This window comes from Copidosoma floridanum, unplaced genomic scaffold (assembly GCF_036245765.1).
Source record: "Copidosoma floridanum isolate Cflo_tuat_1 unplaced genomic scaffold, Cflo_Japanese_pri ptg000014l, whole genome shotgun sequence".
Classification (NCBI taxonomy): Eukaryota; Metazoa; Arthropoda; class Insecta; order Hymenoptera; family Encyrtidae; genus Copidosoma; species Copidosoma floridanum.
The window spans coordinates 920,858-940,842 of NW_028321891.1; the positions used below are offsets into that span (position 1 = coordinate 920,858).

Sequence of the window (19,985 nt, forward strand, 5' to 3'; positions counted from 1 at the left end):
TCCGGAGGACCGGCACGAAAATCCAGAGTCTACACGCCATCACGACGACCGATCGGAGGGAGGTGCGTAGCTGTTGCAGAGCATTTCGGGGACGCGCGGAACGCAGGGGACCTTTCTCGCCATGAAGTGAACTCCACCAAACGTCATCGGCTCCTGTATCTCCGGCCAATACATCGTGGAGCCCCCAACAGCAGCCCCATGTTCTCCATTCTCTGCCGCAGAAGCACCTCCACTTTTCTCCTCTGGTCCACCGTGGCAACAGGAACACCGGGTGTGCTGCTGCTGCTGCTGCTGCTGCTGCTGCTGCTGCCTCGGGTCCTCCGGCCTATCCTCCTTCGCGGGCGACTCACGGTTGTTCCCGGCGTTACTGCCGTCGCCCCTGGACCTCCAGTTGGCGGCGAAGCGCCCGGCACCCGAGAACTTCTTCATGATCTCGCGCGCCTGCTCGGCTTCCTGCAGCCCGTTGTTCTTCTTCTGCGAGTCCCTCGCCTCCCGGTCCGAGCGTATCCTACGCAGACTCGAGGGCCCAAGCTTGTGCAGAGGCGACGATCGCAACTGGTTCGGCTGTTCCTCGGCGGTGCCTACCTGCGGGGGCGACCCTTTGCCGCGGTGGGGCTGTTGGTGGTGCGGGGGCGTTCGCCGTTCCGCGGGACTCTTGGGCTCGCCGTGCATCAGCCTGAGCTGTTTCTTGTGCTCCTCGAGCAGCCGCTCGAACTGCCGTCTCACCAGCTCCTCGGAGATGCCGGGCTGCTGGCTCAGCCGCGTCACCAGGGCCTCCTGTTCCCGGAGCATCTCCGGCGTGTACTTTGGCTTGGACGACTTGGCCTCCTGCGAGCGTGTCGGTATTATTAGGAGGGGGCTCGCGGGTTATTGTTTGTGGTCGGGCTTGTTTACCGGAGCTTCCTGACTCTGGGCGGGTGGGCACTGATGGTGGTTGCCGTAGGGCTGGTGTTCGCACTGGGCGACTCCATTGCCGTTGTCACCCGAGGTGCTGTTACTCATGTCGTTGGATGACGTTGCGCGGGTTAATAGTTGGGGAAAATTGTTTTCGGGCGTTGGACGGACCGGTACCGCGAAAGTTATTTCGACTGAGTGTTTTAGGTATGAAAATGAGGTGCGAAAAAAAAACAACAAAAATAATGGAAAATAACAGAGAGCGGAAGCTTTGAAAGGTTATACGAAATGCGAATGTGTATATCATGGGTGGAAACGCGAAATTGACGATCAAACACTCAACGTGTGTCATATACATGTGTGTTTACACTAACATATACATATACATATAATTACGCGCGTATTTGCTCGAGCTATAACGACTGTTTGCTATATACTTGACGATGATATATTTTTATTCCAACCGATCTTTTTGATCTTTTTTCCACACATTTTATTTACGCGTATAATCGGGCATTTAGATAATCGGCGAAATCGTGATGTATACTTGTGTATATAAGTATTCTGAAACTCAATTTAGAGATAAAAGCGCACACGAGGAAAACGATTTCTTTTCGTCCTATCTCGACTCTCGATCGCCTTAAGGCTTCTCTTTGGGGCTATACGTATATACACACATATCTAAACTTTTTTTTATCCTGTATCAGTTCAACGTATGTATACTTTGATCATCGTATATACCGAATAATCGCTTCTTTCGGTATAAAAAAAAAAAAAAAAAAGATCATCCAACTTGTGACGTGTGCACGTACATAATTTTGTTTTGTAATTTTCAAAAAATCATTTTCACCACCGTATATATTATTCATTGTTGCAATTGTTTATCAGAAAACAAAGCCCATAATATACGCTTAACAAGACGCGCGCTACAGTAAGCCATTATACCGTACCTGCATCATTAGCATAGTATTTTTCGAGGGAAGCACATACAGAGGCGCATACAAGGGGGTGGAAATTCTTCTATTTTTTTTTTTTCCTTCTTCCCCTCGGGTCTGTAGGCATATACCAATTAGGCTCAAGTGCCAAGGGAGAGACGCGGAAGACCGCCCACACACGTATACACGTGCACCTACATGTGTATGTGTACAATTTAAAAAAAACACAAGCAAGTACATGATGTAAGGCCACAGTTAAACTGAAAAGTCGATATACTATATACCTGTATATATATATATATATATATATATATATATATATATATAATAATCCGGGCTTATGACGCCCGACATATGTTTGAATTTTGGACCATATATGTATTGAACTAACCATTCTAATAAAGTATCTACAAGTAAAGCTTGTACATATGCATCGTCAAGCCCGTTATGAGACGAATTGTAAAATTGACAACAATAGATGTTTGTGGAGCCCACTGTTTTATTTAACTAATGCTTACGACGCCCAACTAGAAATGCTAAAGAAGCCTATGAATTCGTCAGGCAAAGTGAGTCTAGATTATTTTTGTTAATAATTGTTGTTGAATTCTTAACATTATAGCAAAAATAAGGAAAATATATGTTAATTAAAGACCTAGAACAATCATTAATACTTTGTAATGCTTAATCTTAGTTTTTGTGGGTATAATATGAGATAATGTCTTTGTTATGAGATAGCAGTAGTTTATCTGGGAAGGAAAAGATATTTGAAGACGATAAATGGAAAAGTTTTAATTTTTTTCTCAAGTATGATTTCATAATTGATTGAACTTTTTCTTTCTTTGTATAATTTCATTTTACTAGTATAAAATCCCCTAATCATTTTCTATGAATACTGGCTGAGAGGTAAGAGAGATCTTTAGAGAAACGTTTTTGTCATAAAATTATGTAAAGACTGTTGTTGAATATCTACATAAGTGCTTCAGATTATTTAAATTAAATATTATTTTTTACTTATTTATACGAAATGGACCCTACTTTTATGTGAAGAAAGGGAAAGACTTAGTTACCCGTAATCTAAAGTCACAAAAAGGAATAAAATTTTGCATGAAACTATTTCCAAAATTTTTAAAAAATGATTACATTACTTATATAAATTTAATAAACTTTTGAAACAACTTTTAAGTTTTAAAATTACTATATACTATAAAAGCTTCTTCTAATTAATTATTGAGTAGTGAGTAACTCTTTTTTATTCTGTTTACATTCATGTCAATAAGTATCGTAATCTCCAAATATTGATATTAAATGAAACTTTAGATCCTATTAATTTTTTTAAACCTTTTTTTGAGTCTTAAGCATTTTAGATCCATGCACATTAAACTATTCGTGGATAACCATTTAAGCTTCTATACATACCAATCTTGAGTAAACATTAATAGCAAATGAAACTTCAGATCCTCTTCATTTTTCTATACCTTTTTTTTGAGTCTTGAGTATTTTAGATCCCTGCATATTAGTATCAAACTGCAACATTCTGCAATCTGGTATTTTTTTCTGTGGTTAGCAAAGTTTGGAACGTTTATACTCTATAAATTATATTATTCTAAGTAAGCAAGTAGTTAAAACTCTTCGTGTTATAGATTGCAAGATTATGAATAAAAATAAGTTATTTTGACTGTTTTAAAAAGTATTTACTAAAATTATTTCTGAGAAACTTTAAGATGTTTTGATATTTCTTATCTACGTAAAAAAATTCAATTAGAATTACCGATTTTTTTATTTGAATACGCCAATTCTATTTTCATTGAAGATGAGCGTAAACATTGATATAATTTTTAAGTAAATTGCTTCTAAAAAAATCTCTATTTAACAGATAATTTCATTAGTTGTATAAAAAAATTAACCATAACTTCAGAAACTCGTGATAAACCACAGAAAGCTGAATACATACACAAATAACTTTTTGTATAAGACAAAAAACGTCTGATTGTTACACATGAATATGCTTCGATATTGGATTGGAGATCAAAGAGAAACATTGGACAAGAAGATTTTTAATATTGCGTATAGTAACAAATCAAGTAACATTTTGTAAATATTTACAGAAAAAGATATTGTGCAATAGCCAATTATCACTATTTTTAGCTTATTTTTATTGAAAAGGCAAATAAAGTAATAACAACCAAATAGAATTTAAGTATTTTTATTGAATAATAAATTCTCTTACAATCACTCATCAAGACAGACAATCCTGTTAGTTATGAAAACTATTACATATATTAATACCTTTTTGAGATCATAAATATTAATAAAAAGACATGTTTTAAATAATTAACACGAATATTTTATGTACATAGTGACTAAAAGCATTATGTACAGAAAAAACAGGTTTTTTTAAATAATTAACTTTGACGGAAAAATCTTTCTTATACAAACAGAAAATAAATTATAGATTCTCAAGCCTAGTAACATACAAAGGTAAAAGGCTTTACTTTAAAGTGTCAAATTATCAAAATAAGATTACAATACTAAGAAATAAATAAACAAGTGATCAGTGAACTTTGACTACAACAGATAGTTGTCAATACTCGAGAAAGACAATTTTAGAATATAATTGTTTTATTGTAGTACGTACACGAAAAACTATTGTTCTCTAGATGTCACTGAAAAACTTTATTTTGCAAATGCTTAAATCTAAGTATTATCGTTTTTAAAGCCGTTAATGGCTTAAACAAAAGTGAAATAGTAAATTTGAAATATGAACTAATCTTGTACTGCTTACCATTGTCAAAACGTTTTAAATAATTAAAATAAATATTTTACGTACATACTGACTAAAAGTATTATGTACAGAAACAAATTTTTTTTAAAATAATTTACTTTGACAAAAAAACTACTCTTATATAAACAGCAAATAAATTATTATGATTGGTAAACTTATTAACATACAAAGATAAAACGCTTTACTTTAAAGTATTACATTATCATAATAAGATCAGAGTATAAAGAAATACATAAACAAGTGGTCAGTGAACATTGACTATAACAGATAATTAATCAATATACAAGAAAGATAAATAGATAATATAACTGTTATATTGTATGTACACAAACTACTATTGTACATGTTACTGGAAAATTTAATTTTGCAGATGCTTAAATCTAAGAATTATTATTTTTAAAGCCCTTAGTGGATTAAAGAAAACGGAACAATAGGTTGAAAATATGAACTTATCTTGTAATGCTTACTGTTATAAGCATGCTCTTGTACTATACAAATTTTTACCTTACGTAAATAAAATCTAGTTAACATTTTTTCTTTTTAAATAAATCCATGTCCTAACGGACTGCTCATTTCTATTGTTAAAAATGTTTGAGTACCTTGAGAGCACTGATCTTATAGCAGATGCAGTTGGGGCTTTGCCTCTTTTATTTATATAGTTAGAAAATTCTTTTAACACAATATCAACTTCTTGTTTACTCCAAGGAACCTTTTTTCGATTAGTATTGGAAGTTGTCACGCTGTTTGCTTTCTGACATCCTGATGCTGTTTGATTTTCAATTCTTTCATTCTCGATACCTACAAATTATATTTGAATATTGGATTAGATAAAAGTATTAAAAATAATGTTTTTATTAGAACTCCATTAAATGGTCCAAAAACTATTTTGTAGTTCGAAAAGTGAAGGTTTTTTCAAAAAACTCAAAGAACAAGTAAAAGAAAGTCTTTTTTTTTAACGCAAGGGAAAAAATTCTCTTTAATTATAAATATTAGAGCATTTTGAAATTTTGCAGCAAGTGATAATTAATTAACTAAAAATTTCTTACAAGGATTTTTATGTTGTTATAAGTTGAAAATTTTGCGTATAGTGCGCAACTAGAATTTTTTTAACTTTAAAGGCTCAAATGCTACGTTTTGGTGGTAACAGATTAATTTTTAATTACTTAATGTGCATACGCGAATTTATCAAGTTTTTTGTCACTTCTAAGTTGTAAACTGGTGAAAAACATGCTTCTATCTTTTTACATGCTTTTACTCCTTAGCTTTGAGACTTTTCTATTGTATTTGTTTCAACAAAAATGCAGTAGAAAATTTAAATAGACATACCTTCGGTAGGCTCATGGTTTTCAACTTCAATAGCAGAATTTTCCAACATAACTGAAAAATCAAAGGAGACAATATGAAATTGAAATGAGCATAAGTTTTAACCAATGTACCACAAATTCTAATTATTTCATGCTATCCGTATATTTTCCAACTAATTATAATTATTTACGATTTTATTGCAAGTGCTTAATATCACGTTGGCTAAGTGGCATAAATGAATAATAATATTTGTTAAAGTAGTTTTTGTAACTTCATATCCGCAGTAAAATGTTATCCTCAAGTTTTGCGTGTACTTAATGATATATGTAACTAGCTTTTCGAAGACACTAGTACTTATAAGAATAAATTATGCTATAACAGTTTGTGTCTTTTTAATATTAGGAATGTATATGTAAATAGTGCGTTAGCCACGTGAATAAGGTATTTAAAAAATTGCACAGCTTACATCAAAACAATAAGCGGATGAATTAGAAAAAAATTTTAAACAAATAAATTAAATATAAAGAATAATAAACCAAAAATAAACAAGCATGTATGTAAAGGGAACGAAAAGTTTGTATACAAAACTCTAAGAACTGTAAAAAAATAGAATAAAAATAATCACTGTAATATGAGTATGTTAATTGTTTAGAAGACTTAGCAGTTTAAATGTTAGCGTTGGTGGTCATGCATGCAATAAAACGAAATCCTGTTGAAAAGTGAAATTCAAACTAGAGCTAGATAAAAAAAAAAACATAATAATAACTAAAAGTGTCTCCCTTTGTTAAAAAAGTGTACACATTATTGTAAGAAAATGAAAATATAGAGAATAAGCATAACAAAACAGATGAGCAGCCTAAAAATTAAAACAACTGTAGAGTGATGCTTATAAAAAAGGAGATGCATCAATTCAGTGAATGCGTTAAAAATACTAAAAAAAAAGACACACATTAAACAATAGTATCAGAAATTTTTGTCCATAGCAGCAAAAATTAAACATAAAGTGGATAATATAATATGAGAAAATATTACCAAAAAGAGTAATAAAGTTATTAGGAAAATTAAAATTTGATGAAATTATTTTACTGATATAAATAAAAACCCGCTGGTCAAAGAATTGGCGAAAACATGTACAAATATTCACAGAAAAAGATAATATCAATAAAAAATATTCTTGCAAAAAAATGTATGTAGCTAGGAGAGGTATAATAAAACAATAGAAAAAACATACTTTAGTTTACATTAGTCACATAAGCACAAATAGTTGAAACAAGCGATATTTGGAAAATCGTAGTATTTATCACAAGATGACAATATAATAAAGTTAGAATAATGTTGAAGTAGTAAGATTTGAAGGGACTAACTTTATAATTCTGCGAAGATTTTGCACTAACGAATGTAGTTACATAAGAAAGAGGAAAAGAAGAAGAAAGAAAATAAATACACCAGCGTTATCTTAATTTAAGAATTTATGAGAAGTATTTTAGATTGCGTGAATAACGAAACAAAAGACTGATTCTGATGAAAGACAATAAAATAATCATAGTTATGAAATACCAAGCAGTTATTAGAAAATATAAAGACATTAGGAAAAAAAAAAAAAATAATAAAAAGGAGTATTTATTACAGAAACACTACAACTACTTTAAAAAGTAGTAAGAAAAACAAAAAAATGGGAGGGCTCAAAAAGGCTCTTATGAAATTGAAAGTCTTAAAAGCATGAGTGATTAAATAATGAGATTACGGAATAACTAGAAGGGCAGAGAACTTAGCATGAAAATGTTTAATGTAGAAGATTCATAAGATAAAAATACAACTCGTTTCTGAAAAGATTGTTAAAAATGATAGATTACCTTATCATTGAAAAAAAGAGCCTATTAATTTGAGATTTCGATGTAAGAACAAAAAAATAGCAAGAGAATAGCAAAAAAAAACGAGACCAAATTTTTTTAGAAAACAGTAAATAAAAAGGCAGATAAAATTAAAGCATCTTGCATGGAAAAAGATTTGAGTGCTGAAATAAGACAAATCACTGCAACGAAATAAAATCACAATCAACAAATAACAGCAACTTAGTTCTTGGTCTAATAGTTAATTACGACAATTAAATAAAAATTAAATACAGTTTCAACTAAAACATCCTTGCAAGAAAGACAAAATAAACATTCAAAGTAAGTACGGAACCAAAGAGCTGATTGGTATAAAAAAAGAAGAGTTAGGTAGTAAAACCAGTAGGTTAGAGGTTTGAAAAAAAATATATAGGTATAAGTAGTGTTAAAAAAAGAGAAACTATAGTGAGCAGATTGAAAAAATAGCTAACAGTAGATTCAGCAATAAAACTTGAAAAATTTATGAATGTAAATATCACGTAAAAAGATCTGGAAATAAGGTTTTAAGCAAAAAAAAATAAAAAACAAAAAAGTAGCAAAAAGAAAATAAACATTGAGTTTTTTAAAGGTAAATATGTTTTGGAGTACGAAAATGTGCTTAAATGATGGATAAAGTGCTTTATAAAACAAGAATCGCAGAAAAGCTTATGCCAAAAGTGTATTTTACAGTCAAGGCCAACGACTCAAAAACTTCTTAGTTTATAGTAAAAAAATAAGCTTACTTTAATTGAAAACTAACAAAAAGCCAGGTCAATTATAAAGATAACAAAATGACTAAGGGTCAGATGTAAGCACTGAGTCATAAAAAATTCAGAACAAGTAATAAAATCAAGTGGCGCAGTAAAAGTATGCTTTCTTGATTTAGAATTAATAAAATGAAAAAGTAAATTAATATAAGAAAAAAATCAAAGTAATAGTGTTAAGAAGAAATTTGTAAGTGAAATAGAAAAAAAATTTGGAAGCATAAAAACAAAGTTGCGACTTGGAATAGAATCACAAATAACTAAAGACAGCAAGTAAAGTTAGACAAAGATGCTGCTTAAACTCAAAGTGATTCAAGAATCCTTAGAAAATTTAGAAAGTAAGTTAAGAAAGGTAATGAAGGGGGCATATAATTTAAATTGGTAAGGATTTCTGGCCTGAGGATGACGCATAATATAGGAGTACTACATACAAGACATAGTATGCTGAATGCAAATTGTAAGAAGATTAATGTGCGTAATATTAAAAATATATTAAAAAATGGAGGTAGTAAGGGGTAATAATGTGCTTAATTTCTATCCTCTAATTCTCTTACAACAAAGATCTTGTACAGTCAACATGTATTACAAGCAGCAACGTAGGCTTAATACGAAATAAACACGATATGTGAAATACGAAAATAGCTATTTTATAGAGCCTCTGCAAAAAACTTTGTTTATTTGATATTTTTACTAAATTGAAGTGCCTAGAGTATGAGGTAAGAGAAATGCGTCAACAAGAAAAAAAGATCTTTTTTATATGACCTTACGTATTAACAAAACCACACCTGACTTTACTTGATACATGTAGGCCTATAGAAGAAGCATGCAAATAAAAATAATTTGAAAAGTCGAAAAATATGTGCATTATCAAGTGACGGCACAAAAACTGGATACATAAAAATTTGTTTGATGGATTCTATATAAAAAACGGAAAAAAAATTTTTATTTTTTTTTATTAGAGAATAAGTAAATAAGAATCACTGCTGAAGAACAAATTTAAAATAAATAAGGACAACAAAAAGCTGAGAAAATGACGATTAGAAGGTTGTTCCAGAGCAATAAGAAATTAACCACAAACTAAGGATATTAGAAAACAGACAGCTAAAAGCTAATGTTAAAAAGTGATTGGCACAGTTAGTACGTAGAAATGTAGAACTAGAAATACCAATAAATTTTAAGAGATGATTTGAGAGTTAGTCTAAAAAATTTGATTGGTAGTAGCTTAAAACCGAGTAAATTGTTTTTTTCCATTCCTTGAGTGCAAACTTCCCTAGAATAAATATTAATTTGGTAGATCTAAAAACGTTTAAGAAGGTTCGGTCGTTTTTTCGGGGGGGGAATGGGTGTGTGAGGGCTCCCATAAGACACCGTGTTAAAGTGAGTTGTACTAACTGTGCATGAAAACGTTCACCTACTGCATCATAGTTTATTTAACTGTGTTTAACTCGTTAGTGCTCAAAAGTTAACCATTAAATGTTATAAACAAATTACATTACATAGTTTGAAGCAGCTTGATTCCAATAAATTGAGTAAAAAATTAAGAAAAGTGTTATTTACATGATAAAAAATAACCTAAAATAAGGAAGAGGAGACGCAACTTTTATGATCAAAAGTGTGTTATGAGTTCTTGAAAAATAAAATTTCCAGTAAAGTTTAAACTCTTAAAAAAGGCTGGGCCAAGTTTGGGATCAAAATTTCTAGTTTAACAAATTATAGAAGCAATTTTGTAAAGACGTCTCGCTCTGTGTGAAAAGATCAGCTGACAGCAGACGATGCTTTATACACTCCCATACACTTAGCATAAGAGCCTCTCACGACCTTGTTTGCGTTTGCATAGATATTTCTTTTAAATTCCTGATAAGGTACACATTTTTTGATACGAAAGTCTTCCGTAAAAGTTAAGCTATCCATTTAAAATTTTTTTTTATCGTAAATAAATCTCTAGCTTCGAAATTTGTGCAACAAAGTCTGAATAATTACTTTCACCCGTAAGAACAATGTTCAATCATGCAATTTTCAGAATTTTTCGCTTGAAAATTTGGCTAATAAAAAATATGTAAATTTATACGTACTTCCAGCATGTTAAAGTACAACTTTTTTTTCAGCGAGAGAATAATTATCCTGAAAAACGACCGAACCTCCTTAAAGAAAATAAGTGATGTACGGTTGGATTCGAATCAAACTACATAAATTCTTTTTTCATAAAGCTCGATAACTTACAAATCTAAGCAGCTTTAAAAAAAACGGATAAAACTTAATACGTAATGTATGCCATACATATAGCGGCCTTACTTGATGAAAAAAGTGCTTTTATGCCGTAACAATGTTCCAGCTTACACAATAAACGAAGAGATCATCATTGCTACACACAAGTTTTTAAGAAAGTTGAAATCAAACTTCTAATTAGAGGGCACCAAGAAAATAAAATACTGTAGTAATAAATGAATAAAATTGCAAAAGAATGACGTTGGATAACAAATTAAAACTAATAAAAATGTTATTTTTTGAATTTACGGACTTATTTAACGGCGTTCTTAGGTATATAGATGTACTTAGATTCTAAAAAAAATGCAGTAAAGTATGTATATAAGCTAATGAATAAAATTTAAACAGTATGATTTAAAATTATTAGGACTTACCATCTTCATCTGCACGCTTGTTTGATGGTACAGCCAAGGCTGCATTTATAAAATTTATAAAGATAGGAATATCTCGATCAACGATGTTTTGCCGATATGTCGAGATATGAATATCTTTGTGATGTCCCATATATCTTGCTAGGTCATTTAACTCAGCGTCATTTAAATTTAGCTTTATACAAGCAGTGGCCAGCTGCTTTCTCAGTTTAGTAGCTGTAAATCTTACAGGATCTTCCATACCACTCTGTACAGCAAATTTTCTTAACGTTATGTAAGCTGATAAATGTCTGACAGCGTTTAAAGGTGTTTGAGGAAGAGCAAAGACGTAATCATTTTTTGAGTGAATATTTAAATTATGTCGATAACTCAGCAATAAATTGATACATATTTGGACTTGAGGCGTAACAAGCAGCTGTACATCACGTCCCAGCTTGCCTCTAGTGGTAATAAGAGCGTACTCCTTGGACAGATCTTGCAAACCTTCACTCAACTTATCGTACGATTTAGTAGACTCGTCAATTTTTTTCAGACATTCCCAATCGGTAATGAAAATTCGTTCCACATCTCCAGGACGTCTCCTGTTATACACTTGTAACGAAGTTAAGGTAAGCTTCAAAAGTTTTAGATAGAGATCCAGCTCGAATTTTTCTTGAAGTTCATTATAATAATAAACCATCTCATCACTCAAGTACTTTAGAAAGGTGTTAATCTCTTCAGGTCTTGGTAACACGACTGAGCGATGCCGTCTAAAGTTACCATGAGATTCCGCAGCCACTCTTGACAATCTTTGTTTGTAGTCACTTTGGATGCATCTCACAAAATCTTCCGCAACTTGAGCTTGATCCTTATTATTTTGCTTAATGCACATGATAATGTGAGTGTTGGTAACTTTTGTTATAAGGGTAAACATATTTTGTGCTACTGTTGGATGACACAAGAATTCTGTCACTTCTTCACCGTTGTTAGCTAATTTTTCAATTGCCCTGATAACTGCTGCACTTCGTTCTGGAATAAGACAATCAGACATGTACTTCACTGTACTGTCTTCCTTTATGAGGGCTAATTTAATTTTTGACAACCGTCTGAGTTGAGTTATAATATTCGCTTTGTGTTGAGGTCCTCTTAAATAACACGTTATTTCGTTGCCATATTCAATTAGTAAGGGATCATAGAGCATTGTTCTATATTCCTTATCTTGCCTTATAGATACTAATATGTTGAAGCGCAAAAGATTATTAGCTGTTGAAAGGCAACCTGGTACCATACGCTTCCCCATTCGAACAAGATCATGAGATTTTTCGGGATTTAGACCAGAGCAAGTTTTAACGTGTTCAGTAAAACCCTCCATCAACATCGTTTTTTTACACACATGGCATGGTAAATATTCTATCGCCTGCCTATCATCTTTCATTGGTTTTCTAGCAATACGAATGTCTCCTTGATTAATTTTTTTGTTTATGTTGTAGATATAGTCACCTGCATACAATAAATTTTTCATTGGGGCGGTACTGTGAGCATTACTCACAGTTTTTCTTTTCATCGCAATAACTTCGGGTTCTTCTCCATGTTGTCGCAACATATGGCGTTTAAGATGGGTTTGATCCTCACCACAAAACGTACAAAAATGATTTAATCGCTTTCGTAATCCTTCTTCTTTTTTGGCAACTATAATTTTGTCATACTCTGGAGCCTCAAGTCCCTCAGTATTTTCTTTAGAACAGTTGTCAAAAATATTAGGTTTTTTAGGCTCATGAGACTTTTTTTTTGTCTTTTTTTTTATAACTGATTGATTTGAAGATGAAGTTTCTTGAATTCTAGTAGTTTCTACTCTGTAGTTCGGATCTTTTTCAGTATTGTCTGAAATGCAATATAAGAAACGTGAGATTTGTATTTAAAATTCATTTGCAAAATTTCAGTTTTATACCGACAACTAGAAAAGCAAGGTATATAAAATTATGTTTTGTCAAACAAAAGGCTTCATTTTGGGTATAAAACTTCTTTAAATAATTACAGATGCATTTAGGTATGTCATACTAGAATGCCTTTTTTTTACATATCGATGCCCATTAGACTATGTAGTGTTAAAATGAGATATATACGTACATTTTTTGTATCTTCAGTTTTAGTTTAATTGGAAAAAAGTTTATAGAGCAATATTAGTTATAGGATGAAAAGTATATAGAAGACAATATTTGATACATAATAAAGCACTAAAGAAGTAATGAGAATTATTCTACCGTCAGATAGCGATAGTGGGCCTATGTAAGATTTTCGCAGAACTATAACTTCATCATATGCATTCAAAATATAGATAATTTTCTGTAAGAATCATACATGGGACCACTATTGCCATCTGACGGTAGAGTATCACTCATTTTACTTTAGTAAACTTCCCCCTAAAACCGTCAAACTGATCATGATTTTATCTTATTTGCATGTTCCAATTCAAGCAATAAAATTGGAATTTTTTTCAGAAAAGCATATAACTATTTTATGTTAGGAAATTGTGGAAACTTATGTAATATGGTTCAAAATAACAGTTAGGCTCATTTTTAAAGTATTGTAAGAGCAAGTAGGCTTTAGGTACAAAAACTCTAATATTATTAAAGAGGAACCGATTAGAAGCTTAGAAATGATTTATTTGTAAAACAATAAGAATTAAATCTAAAAAGTATGTAAAGTAAAAGAGACAACAAAAGTTAATTTTGCATCTTACCTAAAGAAGTTGATGTACCAGGTTGAGGTTCAGAAGCGTTCTGATCACATGGTAAAGTGAGCTCTCTCGGTGTGCTACTAAGTAGATTATGGCAGTGATCGTATGATGAAATACCTAATGAGAACCACTTACTTAGACAAAATATCTTTGTTCTAAAATGAAAAAAAGTTGATCAACTTACCTGATACATCAGGCAGAGGTGGTACATTTTCTGCGTTTCTGATAACTTCCACATCTTCTTCATGAATATCGTTATCAAAGTCTGAGTCGAAATCACTATTTACAGATGACCTGTCTCCAGACCAATCACTGTCATCACTATCATCCAAATTCTCATCCGCACTATCATCTTCATACTCAATCCTTTTAGTCCATAATTCATCATCTTTGTCAATAGGAATATTAGTACAGAATGAGCTACTTGTTTCGTCTTGTGTAAAACCACTATCGTTTGTGTTTTCATCTAATTAAATATTATTAATAATCAGTGATACATGTATAAAATATAGCAATCAACTATAAAATGTGATGTATGTAAAAAAACCAGAAAACTGCATACTTTATTTAAATATTAGTAAAAAACTCACTGAAAAATAACTACAATGATAAAAGAATATAGTCACAATGAGTGGAATCCAGTACATGTAAGGATTATGAAGGTCTCGCGTAACAAATTAGCAATCGTGGTTAAGAAGGATGTATTTATACTGAAAGATTACTTAGTACAAAAAAATTTTTTTTTTTTTTAATATGATAAGCACCGAATTTACTGATATAGAATCTGAAAGTTTTGATTTTCTTAAGACTTACTACTAATTTCGGTAAATAAAAAAAAGTTTTGGACTTTGACCGAAAAAAATAGATTTTTATTGAAAACTTGAATAGCATAATAAGTAAGCAATAATTTTTTGAGATACAAATTTTGTTTGAGTAAAAAAATCATTTTTGGTGGAAAATTAAATCAGCAGAAATTTTTTTTGTGAGAATAGTTTCTAATTCGTTGGTAATATTTTATACTTATAGTATTCATATTTTTACGTGGATAACAATTTTCTGTCTTAAATTCATGGTGCAACCAAAATCTAATCTATAATAAAGTTACAACTAAAGCCTTACTATTAAGTGGAGTACATTTTAAAAAAATATTATTAACATAAATATCACAAACACAAAAAAAAAGTTGTTATCTCAAAAAGTATTTTTAAATCTGCTAAGTAACAAATTTCTCTTGGTCTGATACGAAACATAGATAATAAACGATATTAAGTACTATAGCTAAGCTTAATCAATGAATAAAATAATTGTAATTATCGTAATGTTCAAAGAAAAAAATCAGTCCAATAATATAGAAAACAAAAAAATATTTATAACTCTTTCATATTATTACCAATTTTCGATAAGAAATACATTCTTACTAACGCAATATTTATCCGGCATATTTTGAATTATACAATGTTCAGATACAAAATTTTATATTGCCAAAGCTCTAACGTTAGGAAAAAAATGGTTACTGTCACAAATCTTTGATTATAAATTAAAATTACGTACCAAATCTTTGGTTTTTTTCGGGAAATTCAGTAACCTGTTGGATTTCTGTTGGAGTAATGTCTGTGTAAATTTCAATGATCACGCCACTTTCAGTTGCTGTAAACAATATTTCATACTCACATTTTTTAACATTTTAATTAAAGTAAGAATATTTCACATCAATGTAGACTTTGAATACTAAATCTCATTTATGCATTGTTAAATAAATTAGAACTGTCAGATAGTAAGCTAATCGCAAAGCTTATTAGCCAACTACTTTTTAATAACTAAAAATGAGCACTTTAAGGTAGAAATTCCACAATTTTACATACTGAGTCAGAAGACAACTCGTCAAAATATTAAACTTACGATCTAAGACGTAGTATCTTAGTAATTGAGGAGCTAGTTACATAGACTAGTGATACAATGAAAAAAGTCAAATTTTCTTCATTTAAATGATATTGTACATGTCAGAAGGTTATTGCAATACAATCTCACAGGTATACACATTAACTTTATAAGTATAATGTTCACCTGAATGACAGTTTTGTAGGGTTTGTCACAAAAACGACTATAACTTTGGAAATTTTAAAACTCTCTTTTTTGTTTATTATTTACGTTAGTGCACTTGCGTCAGAAACGTATCCAACCTAAAAACCACATCCAATAGTGGTACTGACATATTTTGTATTTATTTATAAACAAGACAACGTTTCAGCTCTCATCAGATACATAAATCTCTGACTCTTGCAAAAGGGATGTAAAATCGTAATGTTAGCTTAATTCATTAATCACATGACAATTTTACATCCCTTTCGTAAGTCAGAGATTTTTGTACCAAATAAGGGCTGGGCTTAACTTTTGTAAATATACCATACAAAAAAAAATTTATTTTACTTACTTTCAACTGATTTGAGATTTTGTTTGTTGACGTGATTTTGCTCGAAATGACTCGAATTTTTTTTAGATTCGTCTTCTTCATTAACATTTCGATCTCTTAGCTTAGTATTTTTTGGATCATCAATTGAAATTTTTTTATTATTTCTAGTTATCAGTAGTTGGTCCGCAAAAACAACAGAATATTTGCGTTTTGCGGCTTCAAGGTACTTACGATCTACGAAATTTCAAAGAGATGTATTATAAATATGAGAACTAATAATAAGTCAAGATATGTAGCTAGTTTATAGCATGATAAATCGTTTTGCATGCATTTTTTGATAGTAAAATTAGTGAATTATTTATATTGAAAAAACTCGCCTTCACAGGTTAGCCCATCATGTTCCATGAAATTAATAAGCCTGACAACGTTTTTGACATCTAAAATGAAACAAAATCACTCACTGCCAGATTATAATTTATCAATTAGAAAGCAGAAAGTATTATCGCATTTATTAATTAGAAAGTAATTGAAAGCCAGGTTATTTGAGATACAAATGTTTGTGCATAAGAAAGAGGACTTTTTTTTACATTTTGAGAAATATGACTTTTGTAAGAGATAGTACTTAAAATTTGAAGAAAGTACTAAAAATACTCCGTTTATATGATTTTTTCATTTAATTTTGTTTAAACGTTATAAGGGATAAGCATATAAAATCTAAAAATTTTAAAAGCACTTACTGTACTTTCAGACATTTTATGGCTTAGTGTCAAGTATAGGTTAGTCTTCTTTACAAGTAAGTCAGAGAGTCGCAGTTCTGACTGAAAATGTAAAGAAATCTTTTCTAGGTTTTTTATATAGGATAAGTACCAGTTATATTGAAAAATTTTAATACGATTTTTCAGACGGATGGTGAATTTTACAGACAATTTCTAGGCTCCTTGGATCTTTCTTCATAAGAACAGCAAACACCTAACTAGTCGTAACATCACTTTCGGTTTAAAAAAAGGTTAGTATTGCGCTTTAGAGAATATTAGAAGAGATCTCTTCATAACAATCTAATAACTGCTAACGTGTGTTTGAGAGGATCACTGCTGCCTGCAAATAGTGCGCTGTAGGATTTATTATTAAGTCCGTGCACATATCCCTTTCAAAATAGCAGTATTATTCGGATTTGATGAGTTTTATCGTGCTAGTTTTTTACTAGATTATGTTCAGTAAATAAATAAGTAGGCTACAACTTTCGGTAAAGAAATGCTTAGTTGCTATGAAAGCGTATATTAAAAGTTTCTTTTTCAATTCAGTTTCATTTGTTCTAGTGAAAAACTTTAATCGTACAATTGATGAAAGGACTAGATTTAATAAAAAACAAAAAATAAATTGTGTGCATTGGATAAATCAAAGTTTGTATTTTAAAAACTTTTGTTAAAATTATATGTAGACCATCAAAGGAAAGCCGAATCTTTGTTCAGATATAATGTGACGTTTCATACATAATATGTAACTGTACGTGCATGTACGTATGTATATATGTATATATATATTTGTAGGACATATGCATTGAATAAAATGCTGGCTAGCTCTAAACTTCAGAGATTACATAGATAAAGTACGCCAGATTTTTTTATGAAAAAGAAATAAGTAGGTCAACGCATTCGTTTTTGAAAAAATCTCTTGTGAAAATTCGTCATTTTAACACGTAACCTTATTGAACCCGAAAGTTAAATTGACTATTGTACTGCAATGAAAAGCTGGGGGCCCAGAAGTCGAGTTGGTACATATACTTTTGATTATAAAGAATCCGTTACTGAAAAAAAAGGGTCGAAACGTTATATTCTGAGAAAACAGTGAGTAAAACGTCGAACGTGAGAACTGTTTTGTTCAGGTAAGTGCGCATGCTCTGTACGTTCATAAAGATACAAGCATAAAGATTTAGGTCCAACACAAGTTTAGGTATATAATAGCAGGTGAGAGCAAGGGAGTACGGTGTTGTCAGTTTTATCGTAGCAGGGCCATCATCTTTACACAAGGTACCTCGAGAGAACTGAAAATTTTTAAAATATCCATGTGCCGGTGACTTTTCCCCGTTACATTGATATTTCGTTGACGCACTTATATGATAAATATAATTGTAAAAAAAAATAAAAAAATACAAATAATTATTTAGATGATAAGTACCCCACAGGGGCTCCTCAGTAAATAAGACACCAAACGCCCAAGCATCCTTAAATATGAAACGAAATATGGTGTCAGACTGAGGTGGTAGGAGAAGGTGTCGTGATTCTTTCAGAGGTCACTGTTGCCAAGCGTGGTTACGTATAGATAAAAAGATAAAGTCCCATAGTTAAAGTAGATTTATACATGTTATCTAATTCCGAATGATTTCTCTAAGCCCACATTGCCTTATAGTTACAAGCTCTATAAAAAATGCAGCAGCTAAATACACTTCAATTTGTACAGTAAAAAATAAGTTGTGAAGTATTCCATTTCCAATTTTTCACATTAGCCACACAATTTCAATTTTAGAAGCTCGAGAAGCTGCAAGTATTTCAGATTTTTTTTACACATATTTTATGTAGTCTCAAGGAGGTTACTAACAATTACCAAACATTATTAATAAGAAATTCAATAAATATAAGCAGAAATAGAAGTAACGAATTAACAAGTATTAAGTCTTATTTGTAAGATGTAATGTGCACTACCAATTATTTTACTTCAAGAAATGGGAAGGTACTGATGGTACAAATCAGTAACAGGCTGTAACAATTTATAATTTTAAAAAATAATCATGCCCTAAAAGATTATAAGTAGATAAAAAGATTTTTAATGTAGTTGTATGAAAAAAGTACTATTTAACATTTAACATTGCAATGTGTAACTACATAAACTATTTGAAGCATTTAACCATTCGACGTGAAAATTATTCGAAAGACTGAAGGATTCTAAAAAGTACTATTAATAAGTATAATACCAAGTTAATAAAGTAATTCGAGTTGTTTTTACATTTTATTTTAGCGAAGTACAGTAAGTAAAAAGAGAAGTATCAAAAACGAGAATAAAAATAAACATAGAAAAAAAAGAACTTATTATGTTTAACAATTGTAAGTAACGTCTTATTATACATGCACATATTTGATTTATTCTTACTGATGATTACTGATGTTGAACACATGTTTTGTCTTACATGCATCATATTTATTTGTATAATGTAAAACAAATAAAAATAGTTATATAAAGCAAGGTTAATAAATTATAATTTCATCTAGATTATTGAAGCATAACGTAAGACTAACAGGTAATGCTAAATACTAACATTTCTTGAAAATAGTTAGCAGTCGTAGTGAAATATTATGGACTTGGAACTATTTATCAAAAGATAAAAAGAACATATTTAGATGCAACCACGTTAAATTTTCAGAATTAAAAATCTTTGCCTAAAATAGGAATTTACAAACAGCTGAAAAACCGGATAAAATTTAGAACAATTTATTCAGCTGTTGGACGGAAACATTTAATTCTAAAAGTCTTTGTCAACAATGTATTCAGCTTTTTTAAGAAAACATTTAATTCTAAAAGTCTTTGTCAACACTGTGTGAACCATAAAATAATCACTCAGACGAACTTAATTCTAAGTCCCCTTGCAAGTATTCATTATTAATATATTGTCAACATAACAAT

At 31.0% G+C, this 19,985-nt stretch overlaps 2 protein-coding genes across 2 annotated transcripts; both read right to left on the reverse strand.

The window, feature by feature from the left end:
* Positions 1–39: 39 nt before the first annotated feature.
* Positions 40–1,002, reverse strand: LOC106638601 (uncharacterized). The gene is made up of 2 exons (XM_014351856.2): positions 895–1,002; positions 40–828 (listed from the first exon to the last, which is right to left on the reverse strand). Exons 1-2 carry the CDS (start codon positions 1,000–1,002, stop codon positions 40–42), a joined length of 897 nt encoding a protein of 298 aa, XP_014207342.2.
* Positions 1,003–5,770: 4,768 nt separating this feature from the next.
* Positions 5,771–13,562, reverse strand: LOC149374733 (uncharacterized). The gene is made up of 4 exons (XM_089592094.1): positions 13,529–13,562; positions 11,188–13,044; positions 5,938–5,988; positions 5,771–5,826 (listed from the first exon to the last, which is right to left on the reverse strand). Exons 1-4 carry the CDS (start codon positions 13,560–13,562, stop codon positions 5,771–5,773), a joined length of 1,998 nt encoding a protein of 665 aa, XP_089448220.1.
* Between the last annotated feature and the right edge of the window lie 6,423 nt (positions 13,563–19,985).

Excerpts from the sequence above, each read along its gene's own strand:
- LOC106638601 (XM_014351856.2), bottom strand. The coding sequence starts at position 1,002 with ATGAGTAACAGCACCTCGGGTGACAACGGCAATGGAGTCGCCCAGTGC. Across the intron at positions 829-894 it reads CCCAGAGTCAGGAAGCTCCG|GAGGCCAAGTCGTCCAAGCC; the intron begins GTAAACAAGCCC and ends ACACGCTCGCAG.
- LOC149374733 (XM_089592094.1), bottom strand. The coding sequence starts at position 13,562 with ATGAGTGATACTCTACCGTCAGATGGCAATAGTG. Across the intron at positions 13,045-13,528 it reads ACCGTCAGATGGCAATAGTG|ACAATACTGAAAAAGATCCG; the intron begins GTCCCATGTATG and ends ATTGCATTTCAG. Across the intron at positions 5,827-5,937 it reads AAACCATGAGCCTACCGAAG|TTTACAACTTAGAAGTGACA; the intron begins GTATGTCTATTT and ends GTTTTTCACCAG.